Source organism: Chiloscyllium plagiosum, chromosome 4 (assembly GCF_004010195.1).
Source record: "Chiloscyllium plagiosum isolate BGI_BamShark_2017 chromosome 4, ASM401019v2, whole genome shotgun sequence".
NCBI lineage: Eukaryota > Metazoa > Chordata > Chondrichthyes > Orectolobiformes > Hemiscylliidae > Chiloscyllium > Chiloscyllium plagiosum.
Genome location: NC_057713.1, coordinates 35,584,413 through 35,607,867, shown reverse-complemented (window position 1 = coordinate 35,607,867; position 23,455 = coordinate 35,584,413). Strand labels below are relative to the sequence as shown.

General features: G+C 40.2%; 1 protein-coding gene across 2 annotated transcripts in view; it reads left to right on the top strand.

Moving 5' to 3' along the window:
• The window catches only part of pth1r (parathyroid hormone 1 receptor), a 111,584-nt gene that overhangs the window by 65,576 nt on the left and 22,553 nt on the right, over nt 1-23,455 (top strand). For both annotated transcript variants that reach the window (XM_043689396.1, XM_043689395.1), the window contains exons 4-8: nt 3,266-3,390; nt 11,369-11,463; nt 16,614-16,803; nt 18,502-18,655; nt 22,341-22,401. In XM_043689396.1, the coding sequence (XP_043545331.1) occupies nt 3,266-3,390; nt 11,369-11,463; nt 16,614-16,803; nt 18,502-18,655; nt 22,341-22,401 (625 nt within the window). The remainder of the gene's footprint in view (nt 1-3,265; nt 3,391-11,368; nt 11,464-16,613; nt 16,804-18,501; nt 18,656-22,340; nt 22,402-23,455) is intronic.

Sequence of the window (23,455 nt, the reverse complement as noted above, 5' to 3'; positions counted from 1 at the left end):
CATTGCTCGCAAATAATTTGTAGCTTTTTATATGTCTGATCAGCCAGTATGTTGGAGGGATTTGATGTCTTTCTGACAGTCAGACATTTTCATGAAGTATCTTAGCCATTACATTTTGAAACATAAAATAGTTAAGGCATAAAATGAGTCCATTCAGCTTTTTGTTTTTGTGCCAACTATGTCTATAACAGCAACTCATTTGGTTTCACTTACCCTCCTTTTCCAAGTAGCTTTGCACATCTTTCTCTTCAGAAAATTCCATTCACATTATTCCATTGTCTTTTTGAAAGCAAGGATTGAATCTGCTTTGACCACAATCTTGGCAGTGCATTTCAGATTTTAAACACTTGATGACTAAAAAACATTTTTCGCAGTTGTTTCTCTTGCCAATCACCTTGAACCAGTCACTTGTTAAACCTTGCACCAACAGGAAGAATGTCTCCAATCTTATGCTGTCTAGACCCATCATAACTTTGGGCAATATAACAAAATCTCCTCTTAATCCTCTTTTAGCCAATTTCTCTATCTATCCATGTAAAGACAGTTCTCATTCTAAAGACATTCATGTCAATCTTTCTTGCAGCCTTTCTAATACCTTCACATCGTTCTTGAAGGTGGACTCCATGGCCAGAAATTAGTGCTACATCAGGGTCCCCCTCCACTACTTGGAGTATCAGTGGGAGTTTGGCATCTATTCCATGCGGCAGGCCTAATGCTGTTTAAGTGCCTTCCAGTATTTAAGTCACCTTGTAGGATGGAAATCTTGCCTTAGAGAGCTATTGGCTTGCATTGGGAGCTGTGTCTGCTGCCAGAGAATCTCCACTGGAACCCCGGCCTCAAGTGAAAGAGAGTGGGATGTGGTCACAAGGAGGGGTTGCATTGCAAATGGTTAAAGGTCAAGTCAAGTCATTATAGTCTTAACAGATCATAGGGCTGCTGTCTCATTAGAGAGCGACAAAACTGATGGCAATTTTACTTAAGGGTCACCATACCTCAGGCAAGGGGAGGTGTTGAGAAAAGTCCTTCATTATAACCTCAGTCAGTGGAGGGGATTGAACCCATACTGTTGGTATCATACCGCTTCACATACCAACCATCCATTCAGCCAACTAAGCTAAACTAACCTATCAGTTAAAGGTAAGGACAGAAGAGTGAATCAGAGCCCCCCCCACTGTTCTGCCTTTCCAATGGCTATGTGTCTCAATCTGGTACTGAGTGCCTGCAATGAGGAAACTCCTCCTACACGGTCACCAACAGAGTTAGTGGACAGTCATGTCAGTCTCATTAAATCCCTGAAATTCTGTTAGGCCCAGATAGCTTATTAATGAGCTTAATTAACATTTCATTGCTGAAGATTGGAATTTCTGCATCAATGCCTTGCTTGCCCAATTTAATTGGGCTAGTTTTCTCAATGCCTAGAATCTGAGGCGATGTCACTTGTCTGAATCTCTCTCCCCTTCAACCTCTGCATTCATGGCTACTCTGGCAGCCTCCATTAAATTATGCTGAATCCTACAATTGATACTCAACTAATGTTTTTTGCAGGCTTATAATAACATCTTTGCTCTTGTACCCTGTTACTAAAGCCTAGAATCTTGCATTCTATGCTAACCATTCCTCTCAATTTGACCTGCAATCTTCGATGATTTGTGCAGCATCTCTGTAATGCTACCCTTTATTTTATATTGTCTCTTTTCGTTCTTTCAAAATGAATCACTTCATACTTCTCTACATTAAATTTCATCTGCCACTTGTCTGGCACATTCTATTAGCATGTTTATGTTCTCATGAGGTTTATCAGTATCCTCCTAAAACTTCCAAAGTTTCTGTCATTCATAAATTTTGAATTTGTGCATGTGTACACCTCAGACTAGATCATATATATAAATCAGAAAAAGCAAGGGGAGCATGATTATACCCTTCCTTCAGTCTGATAAAGAACCATTCACAATTACTCAGTGTCACTCAGCCAGTTTCATATTAATGTCACTGTCTAGGTCAGCATTATGTACTCACCCCAAGTTATCCTTTCGAAATTGTAGGTGAATGCATTCTTGGAACTGCTTGAAAGGAAAACTACACTTTGGGCTATTGTAATTTGAGGTGTGCAAGTGAGATTAATTCTCACTATAAGATTTAGGGGATCCCTACAGTGCAGAAAGAGGCCATTTGGTCTAATGAGTCTACACTAAAGAGCATTCCACCCAGACTCAAATCCCACCCTATCCCAGAAATCATGCATTTTCCATGGCTAATCCATCTGAGTTGAACATCTTTGGACATTACAAGGCAATTTAGAATGACCAAATCCCCTTACCTGCAAGTATTTAGACCATAGGAGGAAACCAGACCACCCAGAGGAAACCCATGCAGATGTGGGGAGAACATGCAAAATCTGCAGTGTTACCATAGGGTGGAATCAAACCCAGGTCCCTGGCACTTTGAAGCAGCAATGCTAACCACTAAGCTACCATGCCACTCGGTATTCTTATCTATTGTAGATTTTCTGACAAACTGCATTGCATTTTGGAAATAGGTTTTAATGAATTATTTGACTTTGAGAAGCTTATAGATAGCAGGCTATGACTATTTTTTTCAAATGTCTTCTAAAACCCTGCCCCAGACCTTCCCTTTAATTACGAGGTAAAAACACTTCCCCCACCTCATCCTAGCTTCTAACCTCCAGCAACTCGATCCCCTGACTTGTCCGACCTGCCCAGCTCCTTTTCCACCTATCCACTCCACCCTCTCCTCCCTGACCTATCACCTTCATCTCCTTCCCCACTGACCTATTGTACTCTATGCTACTCTCTCCCCACCCCCACCCTCCTCTAGCTTATCTCTCCACGCTTCAGGCTCTCTGCCTTTATTCCTGATGAAGTGCTTTTGCCCGAAACGTCGATTTTGCCTGTCCTCGGATGCTGCCTGAATTGCTGTGCTCTTCCAGCACCACTGATCCAGAATCTGGTTCCCTTTAATTAGACAGCCATTTATTCCCCCTCTCTGCTCCTCCTCTTCAATATCCACTTCATTTCTGTCAGCAACTTTGTTCTTTGAGAGACACTATTGTTAGGCTTAGGACCAAATCCTGGACAATAAATGCTGAATTTTCACTCAGAGTATCTTTTAGCCTTCAGTTTTTAGTCATTTTCAGGAAAAAGAGCATTCCTCAACCTGAATTATGTCACAGAAGTCTCTCTTATTAAGTGAGCAGGTGAAGGGTGAAGCTGCACTCGACACTAACTTCCTGTGTGTTTTCTGGCAGGCCATGCTTATCGACAATGTAATGTGAATGGGAGCTGGGAGCTTGTGCCAAGCAATAACCGAACATGGGCAAATTACACAGAATGTGCCAGGTACCTTGCACATATGAACCAGGTTGCAGAAAAGGTGACTTTACCCCATGAATCATTTTTATTACAATGTTCTATTTCTATATTGTCACAGTATATTTGTGGTGACTATCTTTAGCAATTGTGGTTGTAGTAGCAACATCCATAAACAGCAATAAGATAAACAAATGGGTTACCTTTTTGTGAGGACTTGGAAACTTGAAAGGGTTCAGAAAAGATTTACAAGGATGTTGCCAAGGTTGGAGGATTTGAGCTATAGGGAGAGGCTGAATAGGCTGGGACTGTTTTCCTTGGAGTGTCGGAGGCTGAGGGGTGACCTTATAGAGGTTTACAAAATGATGAGGTTCATGGATAGGGTAAATAGACAAAGTGTTTTTCCTGGGGTGTTGGGGGGGGGTGGGGGGGGGTTCCAGAACTAGAGGGCATAGTTTTAGGGTGAGAGGGGAAAGATATATAAGAGACCTAAGGGGCATCTTTTTCACACAGAGGGTGGTACGTGTATGGAATGAGCTGCCAGAGGAAGTAGTGGAGGCCGGTCCAATTGCAACATTTAAGAGGCATTTGGATGGGTATATGAATAAGAAGGGTTTGGAGGGATATGGGCCGGGTGCTGGCAGGTGGGACAAGATTGGGTTGGGATATCTGGTCGGCATGGATGAGTTGGACCGAAGGGTCTGTTTCCATGCTGTACATCTCTATGACTCTATGATATCCTCAAACCATACAATGGGACTTTCACCTTCCCACCCAGCATTGGATTAGCAACTCATCCATACACCTTTAATAGTCTTTGTGGGCTTTTCTAGTCTAATAAAACATATCAGACTGCTATTCGCTGGAAAATTGTTCAGAGGTAAGATCTGCTGTGTACCAAAGTGGCTGCACTTTCTACACAGGGTGACATGCAGCTGTGATGAATTAACATAGACTAAAATCCCTACAGTGTGGAAACAGCCCTTCGGCCCAACAAGAAGGACCTCCAAAGGCTAACCCACCCAGACCCCTACATTTAACCCCTGACTAATGCACCCAACCTACACATCTTTGAATTGTGGGAGGAAACTGGAACACCCAGAGGAAACCCACACAGAGAGGGAGAGAATGTGCAAACTCCACCCCTGAGGCTGGAATCGAACCCAAGTCCCTGGCGGTGTGAGGCAGCAGTGCTAACCACTGTGCCACCTTGAAGGGCTATTGAGACTAAGTTGGTGAACAAATATCGGAAGCAGCAAGATGATGCTTCACTCTGCAGTAGTTAGTGTATGGAATGTACTGCCTAGAGGTGTGGTGGTTCATTTGAGGCAATCAAGAGGACATTGGATGGCTATGTGGATAAGAAAAATGTGCAAGGACATGGAGGAAAAGCAAGAGATTGGAACTACATGAGTTTCTCATTTAATGAGCTGGTGCAGTCATAATGGGCCAAATGGCCTCCTCCTACACCATAACACTTCTGTGATTCTGTGATGTTGTAGAGAGATGATTAGGGTTGAAAAGGGCGAATTAAATCGGCTGAAGGGCCCTGTACAGTTGAATTAATCTTGTGATCTCATAAGTTATGCAGTTAATATTTTTGCTGAGTCTTTCATTCTGTTAAAGTTGCTTCAAGCCTCCGATCTTACATGTCTGGAAGTTGGACATACAACACCATTCTTTCATTATAGCTGAGTCAAGGTTTGAACAATATTAAACCTAATGACATTAGCAAAGTATCTCAATTACATGGAATGCAGCAGGTCCACGAGAAAGTCCACTATCATCAGTCAGATAGTCTAGCCACTTCTATTCATCCACACGATCCAGAATTTTATGAAATCTGATTGTAGAACCACTTTTTCTCCAATCCAATTCTCCAAGCTGTGGGTACTTTAAATTTTGACGTGCAACAGTTTGAACAACATAGAGCCAAACAGAGCAGAAAGATACTTTTCATCCAACATATATGTCTTAGTTCTTTGCTCCACTAATTCAAATTTTCTCATCCTTTTCCACTCCAATGGAAATATTCTCACTACTTTATCCCAAAATTTGCAACCTCATACTTAGTTAAATTGAACCTGTCATGTTTACTCCTATTTTAATAAACTGCCTGTCATTGTATAAATTTCAGGCAGATTGAAGAATTGCGATAAAAATCCCCGCTATCTCCACCTTCACAGCTATCAACCATTTTGAATCCATGGAACCAGGGTGCAATAAAATCCATCCTGAGTTACTGTATTCATTTCAGAACCAATTCCTTTTTATACTCTTTAGAAACTGTTCATGTCCTCCAGTACATCTAATTTCCATTTGCATCATTATTTGTTAAAAGTATTGGTAAATATTTACTTACTTTCTCTACCATGCCTTCATCCTTCAAAATACACTACATCCTCTGGCCCCATTGCTTACTCTCAAGGTAAATTTTTAAACTTTGAGCCCTTGCAAAAACCTTTATTATTCAATTTGATATTATTTACTGATTCTTTATAATACTCCTTAACGTCCTTTTATTTCCTTTCAGTAATTTATTTTTGTGATGTAGATGTTACTGGCAAGGCTGATATTCACTGCCTATACCTATCATCCTCAAGGAAATGATAGTGAACTTTCTCGTGGACCTGTTGTCAAACCTTGACTCGGCTAATGATGAAAGAATGATGTTGTGTGTCTAAGTTACCTTCCAGACATGCAAACTCAACAATCTAGAAATAAAAGGAAAGGCAATGCATGGGAACACCACTACCTGCAAGTTCCCCTCTAAGCCACACACCATCCTGACTCAGGACTGTATCACCATTCAACCATTCATTCACTGCCACTGGGTCTAAATATTGGATCTCCCTCCCTGATAGCATTGTGAGTGTACTACACCTCATGAATACTGTGATTAAAAAAAATGGCTCACCATCACTCTCTCAATGATAATTAAAGATGGGCAACAAATGATGACCTAGTCAACGGCATTTCCATTCTAGTTATGGAAGGTTGAATAAAAAGATCCGTCTCATTGCGACTTTTGAAAATTCAGAGGTAAGGATGTTTCTGCTGCCCTTTTCTTTCACTCTTGTCTACACTTTCTACGCTTCTCATAATTTTCGGTATATGTTGATGGTTCTAACTTTATCATATTTCTTTAACACTGTACAATACAGAAGTAGCAATGTTAAAAAAGGTTAGGGTTTTATCTTGCGTTCACCAGTTTGCAAGAACTCCAATTCAAGAGGAAAACTGACATTTATATTCCATGAGAGGAAAGTACTTATTGTTTGGAATGTGGGTTCTGACTCTGATATATGTTTTAATTCAACAAAAGGATGGCAGTCATTTGCGGGTTCAAATCTCAGGATGATATCCTGACAAATCAGAGTCAAGCTGTGTTATTTAAAACTTAAACAAAGTCTGACAGTTAACTGTCAATCATCATTAATTGGTGCATTCTTCTGTACCAATCATAGTCCATTTGTCAAACAATCAATACTCTCCTCTAATGAGGTATAAATGTTGTTTCTCCCCTTGATTTGTTATTCTGTGAATTGTCCTAATGAACATGAGACAAAAATCTTTGAGAAAATGTAGTTATTCAGCAATAATCGGCTGGTGAAAGTAGCAGCTCTTGGGTTTACCTTCAGCATGTCAGATCTGGGAAATATCCAATTGGATTAATGTGAAATTTAAGAGATGTGAAGTTCTTATTCTATGAGCCAATTCATAGGCACAAGAGGATGTGAGCCTGAGACTATGGTCTGTATTGACACCATTAAGATGTGAATCTCAAGTTAGGTAATCTCCTGAGTTACCAAATATGTTGCCATGAGAAAACTTCCAATGTAATATTTCTGGTTGAAGGGTAAGGGTCATTTGGTGCACGGGTATGATTGAGCTGGGCCTGCTCCTCAGGTGGCAGTTTGGTGGTTTGATAGAAGTGAGTTTGTGCAGAGGCAGGATGTTTAAGAAGCCTGTTTTCATTCTTTGAGACAAAAACTAATAGAGTGTAACAAAAAGAAATAAGGAGGGAGAAGATTAAGTATGAGGGAAAGCTAGCCAGTAATATAAAGGAAGACTATAAGAGTTTCTTTAGATATATAAAGGGCAAAAGTGGGCATTGGACCACTCGAAATGACGTTGGAGAGGTAATAGTAGGGATCAAGGAAATGGCTGAGGAATTGAATAACTGATACTTCGCATCAATCTTCACAGTGGAAGATATGGGTAAAAATTCAAGAGAGTGAGAGGGCAGAGCTGCGCTATTACCAAGGAGAAGTGGCTAGAAAAACTGAATGGCCTGAAGGTGAATAAATCACCTCGACCAGATGGATTACACCCCAGAGTTCTAAGGTAGATACCTAAGGAAATAATGGAGGTGTTAGTGGTGATCTTTCAGGAATTGCTAGAATCAGGAAGGGTCACAGAAGATTGGAAAATTGATAATGTGACACCCCAGTTTAAAAAGGGTGTAAGGCAAAAGACGGATAATTACAGACTGATTAGCGTAACCTTAGTCGTGGGTAAGATCTTAGAATCCATTATGAAGGGTGAGAATTCTGAATACTTGGAAGTGTATGGTAAAGTAAGGCAAAGTCAGCATGGTTTCAATGAGGGAAGGTCATGCTTGACAAATCTAGATTAGATTAGATTAGATTAGATTACTTACAGTGTGGAAACAGGCCCTTCGGCCCAACAAGTCCACACCGCCCCGCCGAAGCGCCACCCACCCATACCCCTACATTTACCCCTTACGTAACACTACGGGCAATTTAGCATGGCCAATTCACCTGACCTGCACATCTTTGGACTGTGGGAGGAAACCGGAGCACCCGGAGGAAACCCACGCAGACACGGGGAGAACGTGCAAACTCCACACAGTCAGTCGCCTGAGGCGGGAATTGAACCCGGATCTCAGGCGCTGCGAGGCAGCAGTGCTAACCACTGTGCCACCGTGCCGCCCACAAATCTACTAGAATTCTTTGAAGAAACAATGAACAGGTTACACCAAGGAGAGTTAATCGATGTTATCAACCTGGATTTCAAGAAGGCCTTTGACAAGGTGCTGTACAGGAGGCTACTGAGTAAGATAAGTGCCCATGGTGTCAAATGCAAAGTGCTGGCATCGATAGAAGTCTGGCTGACTGGCAGAAAGCATAGAGTGGGGATAAAAGAGTCCTTCTCAGGATGGCAGCCAGTGATGAGTGGTGTTCCGCAAAGTTCATTGTTGGTACCACAACTTTTCACTTTATACATTAACAATTGAGATGAAGAAACTGAGGGAATTCTGGCTAAGTTTGCAGATACAAAACGAGGTAGAGGGATGGATAGCATAGAGGAGGTGGGGAGGCTGCAGAACGATTTGGACAGGTTAGGAGAGTGGGCAAAGAAATTTCAGGTGGAGTAGAATGTGGGAAAGCGTGAGGTCAGGCACTTTGGTAGGAAGAATAGAGACATGGACTATTTTCTAAATGGGGAGAAAATTCAGAAGTCTGAAGTATAAAGAGACTTGGGAGTTCTAGCCCAGGATTCTGTCAAGGTAAACTTGCAGGTTGAGTCAATAGTTACGAAGACAAATGCAATGATGGTATTTATTTTGAGAAGACTTGAATATAAAAATAAGGATGTAGTTCTGAGACACTATAAGGCTCTGGTCGGGCCACTTTTGAGTATGGGGCACAATTCTGGTCCCCATATCTAAGGAAGGATTTACTGGCCCTGGAGCTTGTTCAGAGGAGTTTCATGAGAATGGTCCCAGAAATGAAAAGCTTAACATATGTTGCACGTTTGACGACTCTGGGCTTATACTCGATGGAGTTTAGAAGGATGAGGGAGGATCTAATTGAAACATACAGAATGCTGAATGGCCTGGACAGAGTAGATATTGAGAAGATGTTTCTATTTATAGGAGAGACTAGGAGCTGAGGGTAGAGCCTTAGAGTAAAGGGAAGACCTTTTGAAATGGAGATAAGGAGAAACTTCTTCAGCCAGAGAGAATGGTGAATCTATGGAATTAATTGCCACAGAAGACTGTAGAGGCCAGTCATTGAGTATATTTAAGACTGAATTTAAGGGGATCAAGGGTTATGGGGAGAATGGGATTGAGAAACGTATCAGCCATGACTGAATGGCAGAGCAGACTCAATGGGCTGAACGGCCTAATTTTTGGTCTTACGGTCTTGCAAACTTCATAAAGCAAAATATGTCTCATTAAATCTCTCATTAAATAGTCAATCTGTTGGAAGTCGAATTTGTATTAGATAATTACTTCAAAGGTAGTTAATCTTTGTTTAGTGTCTCAGTGCTATGAAATAAAATGTGATCTCATCTTTTTCCCCATGATGAAATGAGCTTATGAAACTCAGCCAAGCATTCTTAATGAGTACATTTGCTAGAATAACACTTGGTGAATGGCAACAATGAAGTGTATTGAAACTGCAATAACAGATTTTCTTGTCTCCATTACACTAGATTGTCTATTCCGTCAATGTATTCCAGCATAGGGTCTCTTTTAAAGCATAACTAATACCTGAAGCCTGTTTCTTAATTATTTAAGTTGAAATAATGTAAATAATTTTAAATAAAGCTCATGACATTTAAACAAACCTTTTCTACCTTCATGAAACTAAGAGAAAGAAAGGAGGGAAAAAAGTAAGAAAGAACAAAACAAAGAAGACAAGACTGCTACTTACATTGTGATCATATTAACCTCAGGACTCCTTGAAGTATTTTACAGCCAATTATTTCCTTGAAGTGTAATTCATTTTTGTAATATAAAAAATGGAGTTCATTCGGATGCATGATAGCACTGTGATCCATAAACTAAAAATCAGAGTCAGTTCAAAATCCAATATATAATGAGAGATCTAGAATTGTAAATCTAGGTGTTTATTCAAAGTTCTGCAAGTATTGTACCATGAAATCTGGATTACGAACCTGGCAGAGATTTAAATATTTGGAAAGAGATAGGTAACGTACATTACAAACACTGAATTGGAAAGGAATACACTGTATATATTGTTGCACAACACTTGTTGATTTAATGTCTTGCATTATTGAGTATTTTATAATGCCAACTGCTTCATGGTTTTATCTACAATGATAAATGCAAATTAATGTCTAAGTGACTGTAGTGTTGAAATAAAACTTTGAAGCTATTCCTTCCTCTCCACACATTCCATTCACAGGGTGTACTGTCAGTTGGTCAGCTTAGGGATTCATGGTGTAGTGATAATGTTACTGGACTAGTAACCTGGAAGCCTAGGATAATTTTCCAGGTGCATAGATACAAATCCCATCAAAGCAGTTAGTTAAATTAAAAAATCAATGAATAAATCCAGAACATAAAACTGGTCTCAGCAATAATGATTACAAAGCTACACATTGTAAACCTATTTTGTTCGCTAATGCCCTTTACGGGCTATTTCACCTGGTCTGGTCTACAAGTGTCTCCTGATTAACAGTCATATAATTGACTCCTAACTGCCCTCCAGCAACATGCTGAATTCAAAGACTTTGAGTGAAGGGAAAATAATTGCTGGCCTTATCAGTGACATCCACGTCCCATGAAAGGATGCTGTCTGCTTGTTTGTGACTTTTAAAGACAACATATGACATCTTATTACTTGCTGCAAAGTCCTGTATATACTGTGAGATTTGGGATTATAAATCCAGAAGTTCATTCACACTGTTGTATATATGATAAGGTCTGGGATTGTAAATCAAGGAGTGATTAGAGATGCAGAAAAAGCAACAAACGATGCAGCAATATATTTTGTTGCAATGTATGCATTCATTCTCTATGTTGAAAAAAATCATGGCACTACAGCCATGGCACTACAGTCTGTGATGGTCAGGACAAACTCATATCTATCCCAGGGATTTAAAGATTGTTCTTCAGTAATACCAGCCCACACACATTCCACTCATAGCATAAAACTGCCATTTCTCCTATTACTGTGATGTGTATTGACAGCAGCTCTCTGCATTACTTATGACTTGTGGCTATTGTTAACCACAATCTATGACATCTCATTACTTTCTTTCAGGACATCTTTGATCGTCTGTACCTCATCTACACCGTGGGATACTCTATTTCCTTATGCTCATTAACTGTGGCAGTTATTATCCTGGGCTACTTCAGGTAAAGAGTACCATCTGATTCATCTACAGAATTAATCAGGTCTCATTTGATTTAAAAAAGGGACTGCAGTGGAAGGGAAGGGCTTAACATCGTTAGGTGCTGGTCCATACCCATGCTGTAGCTACTTTCTCTATGTTTCATGGAAAGTTTTAAGATGCTGAAGCTACTCAAAATAAAAGTATAACTGCAAGAGAGCCATGTAGATAGAGTTATGACACTTAATACATTTCATGCCTTCAATAGAAAGCTAGACTGATTCTTAGCTGAGATAACATGACAAAATAAATTAACTGATTAAGAGACCCTGCACTGTTGGTCAGCAATGTCCTGGTTTGTCTTTCATTGTCTGAGAACTTAGAAAAGAATTTCTAGAATTCTTTTTCCTTTGAAGTGTTGTGGCTTTTTCAGGTTTTTTTGCCTCTCCCATGACCTGGCTGTTGTGACAGGATGAAGTGCACCTTTAAGGGGCTGTATTTTAAATTGCTGTCAGTCATGACATGCCTTGATGATATTCGTGGTGTAATTTCTATGTGGTTTGAAGCAACAGTGATTGAGATCAAAATATGCCCAACAGCTTCTCAGTAAATCACACAAAAACAGGAATTACTGGAGAAACACAGCAGATCTAGCAGCATCTGTGGAGAGAAAGCAGAATCGATGTTTCGAGTCCAGTGAACCTTCTTCAGAAAGAATGCATCATGAATCACTGGAGTGTTTGCATTGGAACAGCAGGACTGACAGTGGCCCACTCTGTGAACTGCGATGATTAGCAATTCCTGGCACTGACTAACCATGTCCAGATGGCCTGATTGAGGTGTGATGCTGCCCTTGACTGAATGTGATGATGTCCCCTGATTGATTGCAGCTGAAAATGTGTTGCTGGAAAAGCGCAGCAGGTCAGGCAGCATCCAAGGAGCAGGAGAATCGACATTTCGGGCATGAGCCCTTCTTCAGGATGTCGGATGCTGCCTGACCTGCTGCGCTTTTCCAGCAACACATTTTCAGCTCTGATCTCCAGCATCTGCAGTCCTCACTTTCTCCTGATTGATTGCAGCCTCCATTGACTTGACTGAGGATTACTCCCCTTATTTGATGACACATGGCCACTTGGCTGAAGTACATGATGCACTTGCTGTGTAAGCTGTTGCCAAGTTCTGAAGGTGCGATGTTGATGTGTTAGACAGTACCATGTCCACCCATTTGACTGATCACTGCTGACAACCATGACAAGCTGCCTGGCTTTGTGTCTGTGCTAAAAGGCAAGGCAAGGCAGAGTACTGTGAGTTCTGAATGAGGATGCAAAGTGTAAAAAAGGCAAGAAAGGCATAAAATGTATGTGTGTGAAGGAAGCAAGCAAAGAGCCTGAAGTGTAATTTGTTCAATTATAAGGGAAGGGTGACTGCTTCTGTGTGTAAATAGAAATCTGGAGAAGCCTGGAGTTGCCAGGTACCTGCTCTGACTGTCATGTCAGGAATTGTCACTGTCTAATTTCTCTCTGCTATGTAGGAGAATTGCATTTAGTGAAGTGAGAGTAAGTAATTATGAGATGTTAATGCATGCAAACTTACCTCTTACTGTTCAACCATGGGAAATCGGCCTTTTACTTCTCAATGACCTCATTTTTCTCATCTCACTACAGTCTCTGATCCATCTGTGAGGGAATCAGGACAGGTGGATTAAGTGGTTAAGAAACATATGGCATACTTCTCTTTATTTGTTGAGGCATAGAGTTTAGGAGCAGAGGTGTGATGGAGGTGCTGTATAAATATCTGTTAGGCCACAGTTAGAGTAGTGTGTGTGTGGTGGAATCCACATTACAGGAGGGGTGTGGTTGCACTGGAGGGTGCAGAGGAGATTGACCAGGATGTTGTCTGGGCTGGAAAGTTTTAGTTGTGAAGAGAGATTGGACAGACAGAACTTATTTTTCTTAGACCAGAAGAGATTGAGGGGGAACATGATTAAGATAGATAAAATTATGAGGGACAAAGATAAAGTAGACAGGAAGAAACCTTTCCCCTTGATGGAGGGATCAATGACCGGGGGCATAGATTTAAGCTAATGGGCAGAAGGTTTAGAGAAGATGTGAGGAAAATGTTTTTCATCCAGAGGGTGGTGGAAATCTGAACCACTGCCTGTAAGGCAAAAACCCTCAGGACACTTAAGAAGTATTTAGGTTTGCGCTTGTGATGTCAAGGCATACAAGACTATGAGCCAAGTGCTGGGAAATGGAATTAGAATAGTGAGGTGACTGGTGAAGACACAATGGGCCAAAGGATCTTTCTCTGTGCTGTAGACTCCATCACTCAATAACTCATCATTGCTGATGTCATTCAGGTATTGGGAAAATTCAAAGCTACGTTTTGGTTTAGACAGGGGGTGAGCTACAGCTGGGGCAGGTACCTGTAAGAATTACTGAAGTCAGGATACTGTTTTAATTCTAAAGGAAACACTTGCATTTGTGTAAGAGAATATCACTGTGATCACATTCCATAGCACTTCACAGTCAATGAGTTACTTTGCATGACAGCTCTTTAATTCTAGAGGCAAACATGGCAGCAAATATTGTATGAAACAGAAAATGAGATGAATAATTATTTAATCTGGGTTGTTTTATTTTTCATGGTGATCTTTGACGGAGTTAGTGTTAGCTGTCATAATAACTTTGTTCCTCTTTCAACAGTACCATTTCCATTTATGTCTTATGAGGAAAGACTGAGACTTGGGTCTGTTCTCACTGGAAAGAAGAAGGCTAGGAGGGGATTTGAAAGAGACATACAAAATTATCAGAGGATTAGATAGGGTAGACAGTGAAAGACTTTTTCCTAGGATAATGACGTCAGGGGCATAACTACAAATTGGGGGGTGATAGATTTAAGACAGATGTCAGAGGCAGGTTCTTTACGTAGAGAGTGGTAAGGGCGTGGAATTCCCTACTTGCTAATGTAGTGAACGCAGCCACATTAGGGAGATTTAAACAATCCTTAGATAAGCACATGGTTGATTTTGGGATAGTGTAGGGGGACGAGCTGAGAATAGTTCACAGGTCGGTGCAACATCGAGGGCCGAAGGGCCTGTTCTGCACTGTATTGTTCCATGTTCTATGTTCTACGTAACACTGTAGGTTTGGTAGCTCACCTGGGAGATGGTGCTGCTCACAGTCCAACACTCCTTCATGAAGTATCAGCCTAGACTGAGTGCTCACATCCTGAAACAAGAAGCAACTTTTTAATTTTGAGACAAGACTGCAATCCAAGGAATACTGTATTATGTACAGTGCCTTTCATGACCTTAGAACTTCTTAAAGCATTTTACAGTTACTTGATTAGGTCTGTTAGCCAAACTGTGCACAGCAAATTCTCCCACACAACAATGATCATAACTGGATAATCTTTTTCTTTTTGATTTTAATGAGGGACAGGTATTGATCATAATACTCACCAGCTCTTACTCAAAATACTGTAGTGTCATTGGATCTTTTACATTGGACAGCAGACAGGCCTGCATTTAAGATTCTGTCCAAAGGATGCAGCGCACCCTCTACTCCATTGGCCTGTCAATTTGATTTGGGCACTGAATTCCAGCATTGCGACTTAAACTCAAATGATTCTAACTCAGACAGGAAAATGCTAATAACTGGAGCCATGGTTTATATACCATTAAAGCCCGGATCAATCTTATGTTGGGGGATAAATGCTAGCTAGGATGTTGGGCCGAACTGTCATGCTCTTCTTCAAAATACTACCATGGAATCATTTATTCTCATGTGACAGGGCAGCCTAGGCATCATCAATTTCAAGTTTAATTCAAAAAGCAGAATCAGCACTTCATTAATGTAATAGAATCACAGAGTCATACAACACAGAAACAGACCCTTCAGCCCAATTCGTCCATACTGATGAGGTTTCCTAAACTGACCTAGTCCCATTTTCCTGGATTTGTCTCATATCCTTCAAAGCTCTTCCTTTTCCTGTACCTGTCCAGATGCCTTTTAAATGTTGTAATTGTTCCAGCCTCCACCACTTCCTCTGGCAGTTCATTCCATGCACACATCACCCTCTGGTGAAAAAGTTATCCCTCAGGTCCTTTTTAAATTTCTTCCCTCTCACTTTTAATCTATGTCATTTAGTTTTGGACTCCCCTACCCCTGGAGAAATGACCTTGGCTGTCCACTTTATCTGTGCTCCTCATGATTTTATAAACCTCTATAAGGTTGACTTTTGGAATGTTCTTGCCTACATTCCAAGGCAAAAATGTCTCAGCCTATCCAGCCTCTCCTTATAACTCAAACCCTCCAGTCTTTCTAGATTTTATTCTGAAGTCCTTAGATTGGGTTTTGAACTTTTGGGTATTTGGTATGACTAGCATTTTTATTAATAGAATATGGTAATCAGGACCATCCAAAACACAAACACTGTTGCCATGGAGTACAAAAATGAAATTATATACCAATTATAGCATGTGTCATTTTAGCTTTGTGTAGTTGCTAGTTAACTGTAATGAAAATGAAGGTAAAGTTTCCGTTGTTCTACCAGACCAAAGGGCTGTTCACTCATTCGAGACAGAGAGATAACTGGTGACTATTTAACCTAAGGGTCACCATGCTTCAGGCAAGGGGAAAGGTTGACAGTCCTTCATGGTAATCTCAGCTGGTACAAGAATTGAACTCATGCTGTTAGCATTAGCTCTGCATTGCAGATCAGCTGTCTAACCAACTGAATTAACCTACTCCCAACCTTTGTGGAGATGAAAAGAAAAACACTTCATCTTCCATCTTGGCCAATTTGATTAGGCAATTGTTAAAAACAATAATTAATATTAGCTGGGTCTTTCTGCTCTCCTCACTTTGCTGTATTCTTGCTCCAGCAAATAATTTGTATCTGTTGGCTCTGAAGAATTTTGTGACATCTTGCAGATATGAAATGTTCTACATTAATACGAGCTACTTGCATACAAGGGAAGATATAAAGAATCTCCCAAAGGAGGCACTGTTCAAGGAGATTGCTGTGTATGTAATCTTGTTGAGTCTGAACAGTATTTGTTGGTTTCTGCATGCTGATGGGGCAAGGCTAGGGTTAGGTTCCTGTAGATATATGGTTTTGTGAGAGTGAGTTGACCCACCCTAACTCTTGCTCTTCTTAATTCCCTCATAGGCGCCTACACTGTACCAGGAACTACATACACATCCATCTTTTTGTGTCTTTCATGCTTCGAGCCATTAGTATCTTTGTGAAGGATGCAGTGCTGTACTCAGAGACAACATTCTTAAATCTGGAAAGCGTTGATCTGGAGGATCTGAAATCTATAACTGATGCTCCTCCATCCCAAGACAAGTCTCAGTATGTAAGTAACCCCCTTTTGGTAAGGTACTGCTTACATTTAAACACTCAGTGCCTCTAATCCTTTTATTTTGGAATTCCACATTATATCTTTCAAATTCTCATTCATGAGTAGATAAGAAATAGGAACAATAGACTATGTGGCACCTTGAGCCTGCTCCACTAGCCTGATTTGATAGCAATTATAACTATCTCTCTTCCTCTAAAACCTTATTTGTCAATTAAATATCTATCCAATTCAACCTTGAATATATTTAGTGACTCTGCCTCCATTGTTCTAGGAGAGAATTCCAAACCCACTAGCTTTCTGAGGGAATAAATGTCTCCTCATTTCCATTTTATGTTGAAACTGAGTGCCATAGTTCTTTTCCCTTCTGTTCCGATAAAGTGGGAGAATTGGTGGTGCAAAGGTTCAACTCATCAATACTTTCCAATTCCTCATTCATAAATACAGTGATCATTAGGCTCCAGTTTCACAACTGTCTTTGGTTTCACATTCACAGTTACTGTCCAATTTCACAAGCATCATTTATATTTAGTGACCTATCAAGGTTAATTTGTTATGAATTAGTTTAGCTGCTACGGCTAAAATGTGGTTGATGCCATCCTTGGATGTGATGGGTGGCAATCTGCCAGTTGCCATGAGGCATGCAGCACACCAACCCCGTACTGCTCCATACAAGATTATGGTGTTGATTTGAATGAGGCCTTTCTATCAGTTGCAGTAGGACAAACAGCATTTGACCGTAAGATGTAGGAAAGGAAGTAGGCCATTTAGCCCACTGAGTTTGCTCCACCATTCAATGATATCATGATCCGATAACCCTGAACTCCAGTTTGAGGAGAAGCCAATGCAGATCTTCCAACATTCCCTTTTCGGACACCCAGGAACTGCTGCTTGTCCAGACACAGCACAAGCTTGTGATGAGTGAGCTACATCACAGCATTGATAACGAAAGTCATATTTAAACCTGATACTCAGCCACAAAGTCACATATTGACAATGCACATACCTTTGATATGAACATTCAAAACAGAATCAGAAGTAGATCATTCAGATGTTCAGCTTGCTCTGCTCTTCAATAAGATCGTGGCGGATCTGGTTGTGTTTTGAATTCCACTATCTTCCCCTGATAAACATTGATTTCCTTATCTAACTAAAACCTGTCTGCCTCTGAAAAACAATATCAATGACCATGCTTCTTGTGATAACTTACTGGTTAGGCTCACATCCTGTGAAAGCATTTTTAAAAACCTGAGCAGCCGCCAGAGTCTTTACAACAAGCTCCATGCAAATTAATTCCATGTAAATCCATCCTTCTAGAGTATGAAGACATTTTCGTTTTTCAGGAAGTCAGAATGTCAGATCATTGACCTAAATCATGTTTGCCATCGAGTAATTGTTATTATTTATACATAATTTTCTTCATGAAACCTGGACAGAATGTGTATGAAATTCAGAGGTAAGGATTGGGATTAAATACAAATTTCTTTAGGAATGGGTCATCTTTTATTGGAATGTCTTGAAATGTTTACATGAGGAAAGGGTGCGTGAATTGAAAAGTACCTCACATTGTTGACATCTTATTTGTGACTAGATTTGACGCTCTCAGATCATTATTATTCCTTGTCAAGGTTTGAGAGCTGTGTGTTAACTCTGGTCTATAGTTGTGTTGATATGTTTCTCCTGACTGTCTTCCAGATTGGCTGCAAGGTGGCTGTTACCATTTTCCTTTACTTCTTGGCTACTAATTACTACTGGATCCTGGTGGAAGGCCTCTATCTCCATAGCCTCATCTTCATGACTTTTTTCTCTGACAAAAAGTATCTTTGGGGCTTCACCTTAATAGGCTGGGGTAAGATAACAATTTAAAAAAATTCTTTCCTCTATCTGCTCTCTCCCTGTCTGCCTCATTTCATCTCTTTCACATCTATCACAAATAGTTTGGATATTTACTCTCTCACTATCTTTTAATTGATGTGTTTATTTTCATCATCCCCTAGCTGTCCTTTTGCCTTTGATTCTCACTACATCTATTTATTGCTATATCTCTATCTCTGTCTCCATTTCTATCACTTTCTGTCTCTTATGTGTGTCCATGCTCTCTCCCCCTCTTTATCTATCTTTTCCTCTCTCTCTCTCTTTCTCTTCTGCCTCCAATCTCTCTGTCTCACTGTAGTGGTTAGCTAAATAGATTTGGCTTGTCCTAGTTAGGCACTAAATATCCCCAATGATTTCAGATACTACTTAATCCATTTCTCACGCAGTCATGATTTAAAATTGCCTATAAGATGGGAATGTGAACACTTGCTGTGGCTAACCATCCACTAAGCTGCCAGTGCTCAGAAGTGAAATGTGTGCAATGGTTAGAGCGGTTACGGGTTGTTCTGCTATAACGCTTGTTTCGTTAACACAAATTTGTTATAACACGATTGAAGAACTGGGGACACTGTTTCTAAAGCGCAAAGTTTTAAAACGTGAATTAGTTATAACGTGATTCTGACCCCATTAGTTTAAATGGTGCTGCTGTTACACAATTTTCTTATAACATGGGATTGCACAAAAATGGAACTACCACATTATAGCAGAACTGACTGTATTCCACTCCAGACAAACAGAAACTATCTCACTGTTTCTCCATAGTTTAGTTTTGAAACCTAATTACGGAGAAAGGTTTCCATCCATCCAAAATCTACCTGACTAAAAATGAAGTCTGTCCATAAATGTTTTGCCATACTTAAGATATTAGATTGGTCACCAAAGATTAACAGGGAGACATCAGATGAAAGTATGTCAAAATGTTCTTAAGCTGTGCATGGAAGGCTGAAATTTTCATAATGCACTGCTTATTTGTGGTCTCATGAGATGTATTCACAGAGCAATGATAGAGTGTAACAACACAGATGCATTCCTATCTTAGGGTCATTACTAATCAACAGCTGTACTGTCAAGGAGCAAGTAATATATCAAATCGTTGGAGCTGGGCCTAACCTCCACACGTTTTGTATGGGTAGGGTGCCTGATGGTGCAAGTAGAAGAAGATAGTGGGAAACTTGCCCAAACTTAGGTCTAAGTTTGAGACCTTAGCTCACCTGGGTCTCATCTGATTTTGTCATTCATCATCATGTTAGAAACAAGCAGACAGTCCTTTCTTTCTGGAGTAGTGCTGAGAGTGGGAGAGAGCTCACCAAAACAAAAGGTAAATTTTAGGTTCAGGAGTTATGAAAATCTTTCAGATTACATGGCACTCTTCTAGAATAGGAAGGGACATTTTCCTGGCTCAACGAGGAGAAGTTTTTCACTTGACTTGGAGAGCCTCCTGTGTTTGAAGCCCATCTTTAGCTTGGTTGGAAAACTATGGAAATTGTCTCACTCAGGCCCCAGTTAAAATACCTCATGGTCCTTCTAAATTAACTGAATCTTAATTTATGTAGATTAATGAGCCAACCTCACCATCTGCAACCCCCTTCACCCCACCATTTAGGACAGAGTGAGGCCACTTGGACCATTGTACATATACTAGGTCTTTGAAATAAGTGCCCAATCATAGCTACTCTGCAACAAGATTTCTACTTCCTAGTATTTGTCTAAATCACTTTTCAAAGTTGTTATGGAATTTCCTTAGATCATCCTTAAGACAGAACATGCCAGATCACAATAATTCACTGCATTAAAGAAATTGTCCTCATCTCCCTTAAGATTAATTTGCTAATTACCTTAAATCTCTGATCTGTAGTTGCTGTCATTGCTAAGAATTCTCCCTTAATTATTCCCTCAGAATCTTTCATGATTCTGAAAATATTTATCAAATCCTCTCTTAACCCTCTCTGCTCTAAGGATGGCAACACCAGTCCTTCAGTGTCTCCACATATTTGATGCTCCTCATCCCTGTTACTATTCTAGGAACTTCTCTCCTGCATCCTGTCTAAGACTGTGCCATTTTCTTAATGTGTTCTGTCTAGAATTGAACACATTGTGCCCAATATATATGGTGATGTTGGGGAGGGAGAGAATCACAGTGGTCAGCAAATCTGTAAATGTGAAGGTCATGATGAATTTAACATGAATATTCTTTCAGGCTGTGCATACTATTACAAGAGAACTCTTGCAAAAATAAATATTCTCTTCATTTCCATTCTGCTACCTGTAATCTTAAATCTGTGATTGTAATTTTGAAATCTTAAATATCTCTTGAACTCAAGGAGGGCAAATACGGCATGTCTAATCTCTCACATTATTGAAGTAGCTGTCAAGAGGCAGTTGAATGATTAATTTTATTGAAACAATGTGCAGAGTTATAGAGAAGAGGAAGGAAATTGACACTGAGCTAAAATACTCAGACAGTTAGTAAGAATGAATAGCTTCCTTCTGCAGCATAAGAATTCTATGACTCTGTGATGTTAATTTGGGAACTGATGGCTATGTTTCATCATGGTTTTGAGCTGGTTATGCTCCCCATCCTGAACAGTTTTCCATTGCCTCATGTTTCTTCTCCCTTTGCTAGAGATCTCTGTGTTGTACCCATCCTGACATTGTCAGCTCGTGCCAGAAATATATGAACAAGGTAACTGTGTTCTGTCACTAGCAGGGCTGAACAACAGAGGATATAGAAGCAATACAATTTACACAGAAAGAGATTTGGAAATTTGGGCCTCTGATGTTGATAATTTTTTAGGTTCATCATAATCTAAGCTGTCCTTACAGTAACTACACATAAAAGCAATGATGTTGGACTGGGTTCACCTCTGAAGCTGATGAATGAAAGCTCAAATCTAGATACTTGAGCACACCATCCAGATCGACATTCTCGAGCATCACTGAATGGGTGTTCTGCACTTGGAGGTGCCGCCTTTGGGATGAGAAGTTAAATAAAAGCCCTATCCTCCTTGTCAGCTGGTGAAAAGCTACAGGGAAATTCTCTAATCATTCTGTTCCAGCCTCCATCACCCAAAAAAAGGCAATTGGGTCATTGCCTTCTGTTGGTTCCTTGCTATTATTGTAGTTGTTTACTGTGTTTCCTATATTACAATGTTGATTATTGTTCATGTTGCTTAATTGACTATGTTATGAAGGCATAAAAGACAGTAGGTAACATCTCAGCTCAAAGTTGACATCTCTGGCAGTGTACCATTCCTTCAGTACTGCATTGATGTACATCCTACAGGTAGTTCTTCTATAACACGATGGTTGTGTTCTTGTGCACCCTATATTATAGAAAAACCGCACTTTAGAAACAGTGTTTAAAGTATTGATGATATTCGCGATATAGCCAATGCAACATTAAGAAGTTTGCGCTTTGTAAACAATGTCTGTAATTTGTCAATCGTATTATAACGAATTCATGTTAACAAAACACATGTTATGGCAGAATGACCTGTACATTGTCTCGTCAAGTCTCTGAAATGGTCTTAAAGCAAAAAGATTGAGATTGTACCAGAAAGTCATGCTGATACTGAATGAAGGAAATCAAGTGAAAGGTTTCTACGAACAGAAATTTATATTTGCATTGTGATTTTATTTGGACTCTTTTTCATCTGTAGGTGTTCCTGCTGTATTTGTGGCAGCATGGGCAAGTGTGAGAATGACGCTGGCAGATACACAGTATGTATGATAGGGTAACATTTTAAATCGAGACACTTCCTGGAACCTCTTGATCAGAGGAAGTGCAAACAAATACGAAAAACTAAAAAAATGTCATTCATGACAATTCCATGTATTCTATACAGCCTTCCCTTTGTATATTTCTCGATCCCTTTCGTTGGGGTACCCCAATTGAATATAGGAACAGGAGTAGGTTATTCAGCCTCTCAAGCCAGTTCCTACACTCTGTTAAATCTGACGATCTGTACCTCAACTCCAGTTATCTGCCTGACCTAACTCAAATCTATGGTCTCAGCTTTGAAAATTTCAATTGACCCAACATCCTCTGCTGTTTGAGGGAGAATTATCCAGTTGTCCACTCTGAGTAAAAAATAATGCTTCTTCACTTTACTCCTAAATGGCCTGACTTTGATTTTAAGATTGTGTTCAATTGTCTGTATTTCTGCTCCAGATATTTCCTCAGCAGCTGTCCCACTGAATCTTATTACTTTACCCAGCTTGATTAAATTGCTACTCAATCTTTCAATCTCATGTGAATGCAAACCAGGTTTTTCTACCCTATCCTTTCAATTTAAGCTTTAGAACATAGAACAATACAGCACAGAACAGGCCCTTCCACCCACGATGTTGTGCCGAACATTTGTCCTAGCTTAAGCACCCATCCCATGTACCTATCCAATTGCCACTTAAAGTTCGCCAATAATTCTGACTCTGCCACTCCCACAGGCAGCGCATTCCATGCCCCCACCACTCTCTGGGTAAAGAACCTACCCCTGACAACTCCCCTATACCTTCCACCCTTCACCTTAAATTTATGTCCCCTTGTAACACTCCGTTGTACCCGGGGAAAAAGTTTCTGATTGTCTACTCTCTCTATTCCCCTGATCATCTTATACACTGCTATCAAGTCACCCCTCATCCTTCTCCGTTCCAATGAGAAAAGGCCTAGCACGCTCAACCTATCCTCGTACGACCTATTCTCCATTCCAGGCAACATCCTGGTAAATCTCCTCTGCACCCTCTCCAAAGCTTCCACACCTTTCCTAAAGTGAGG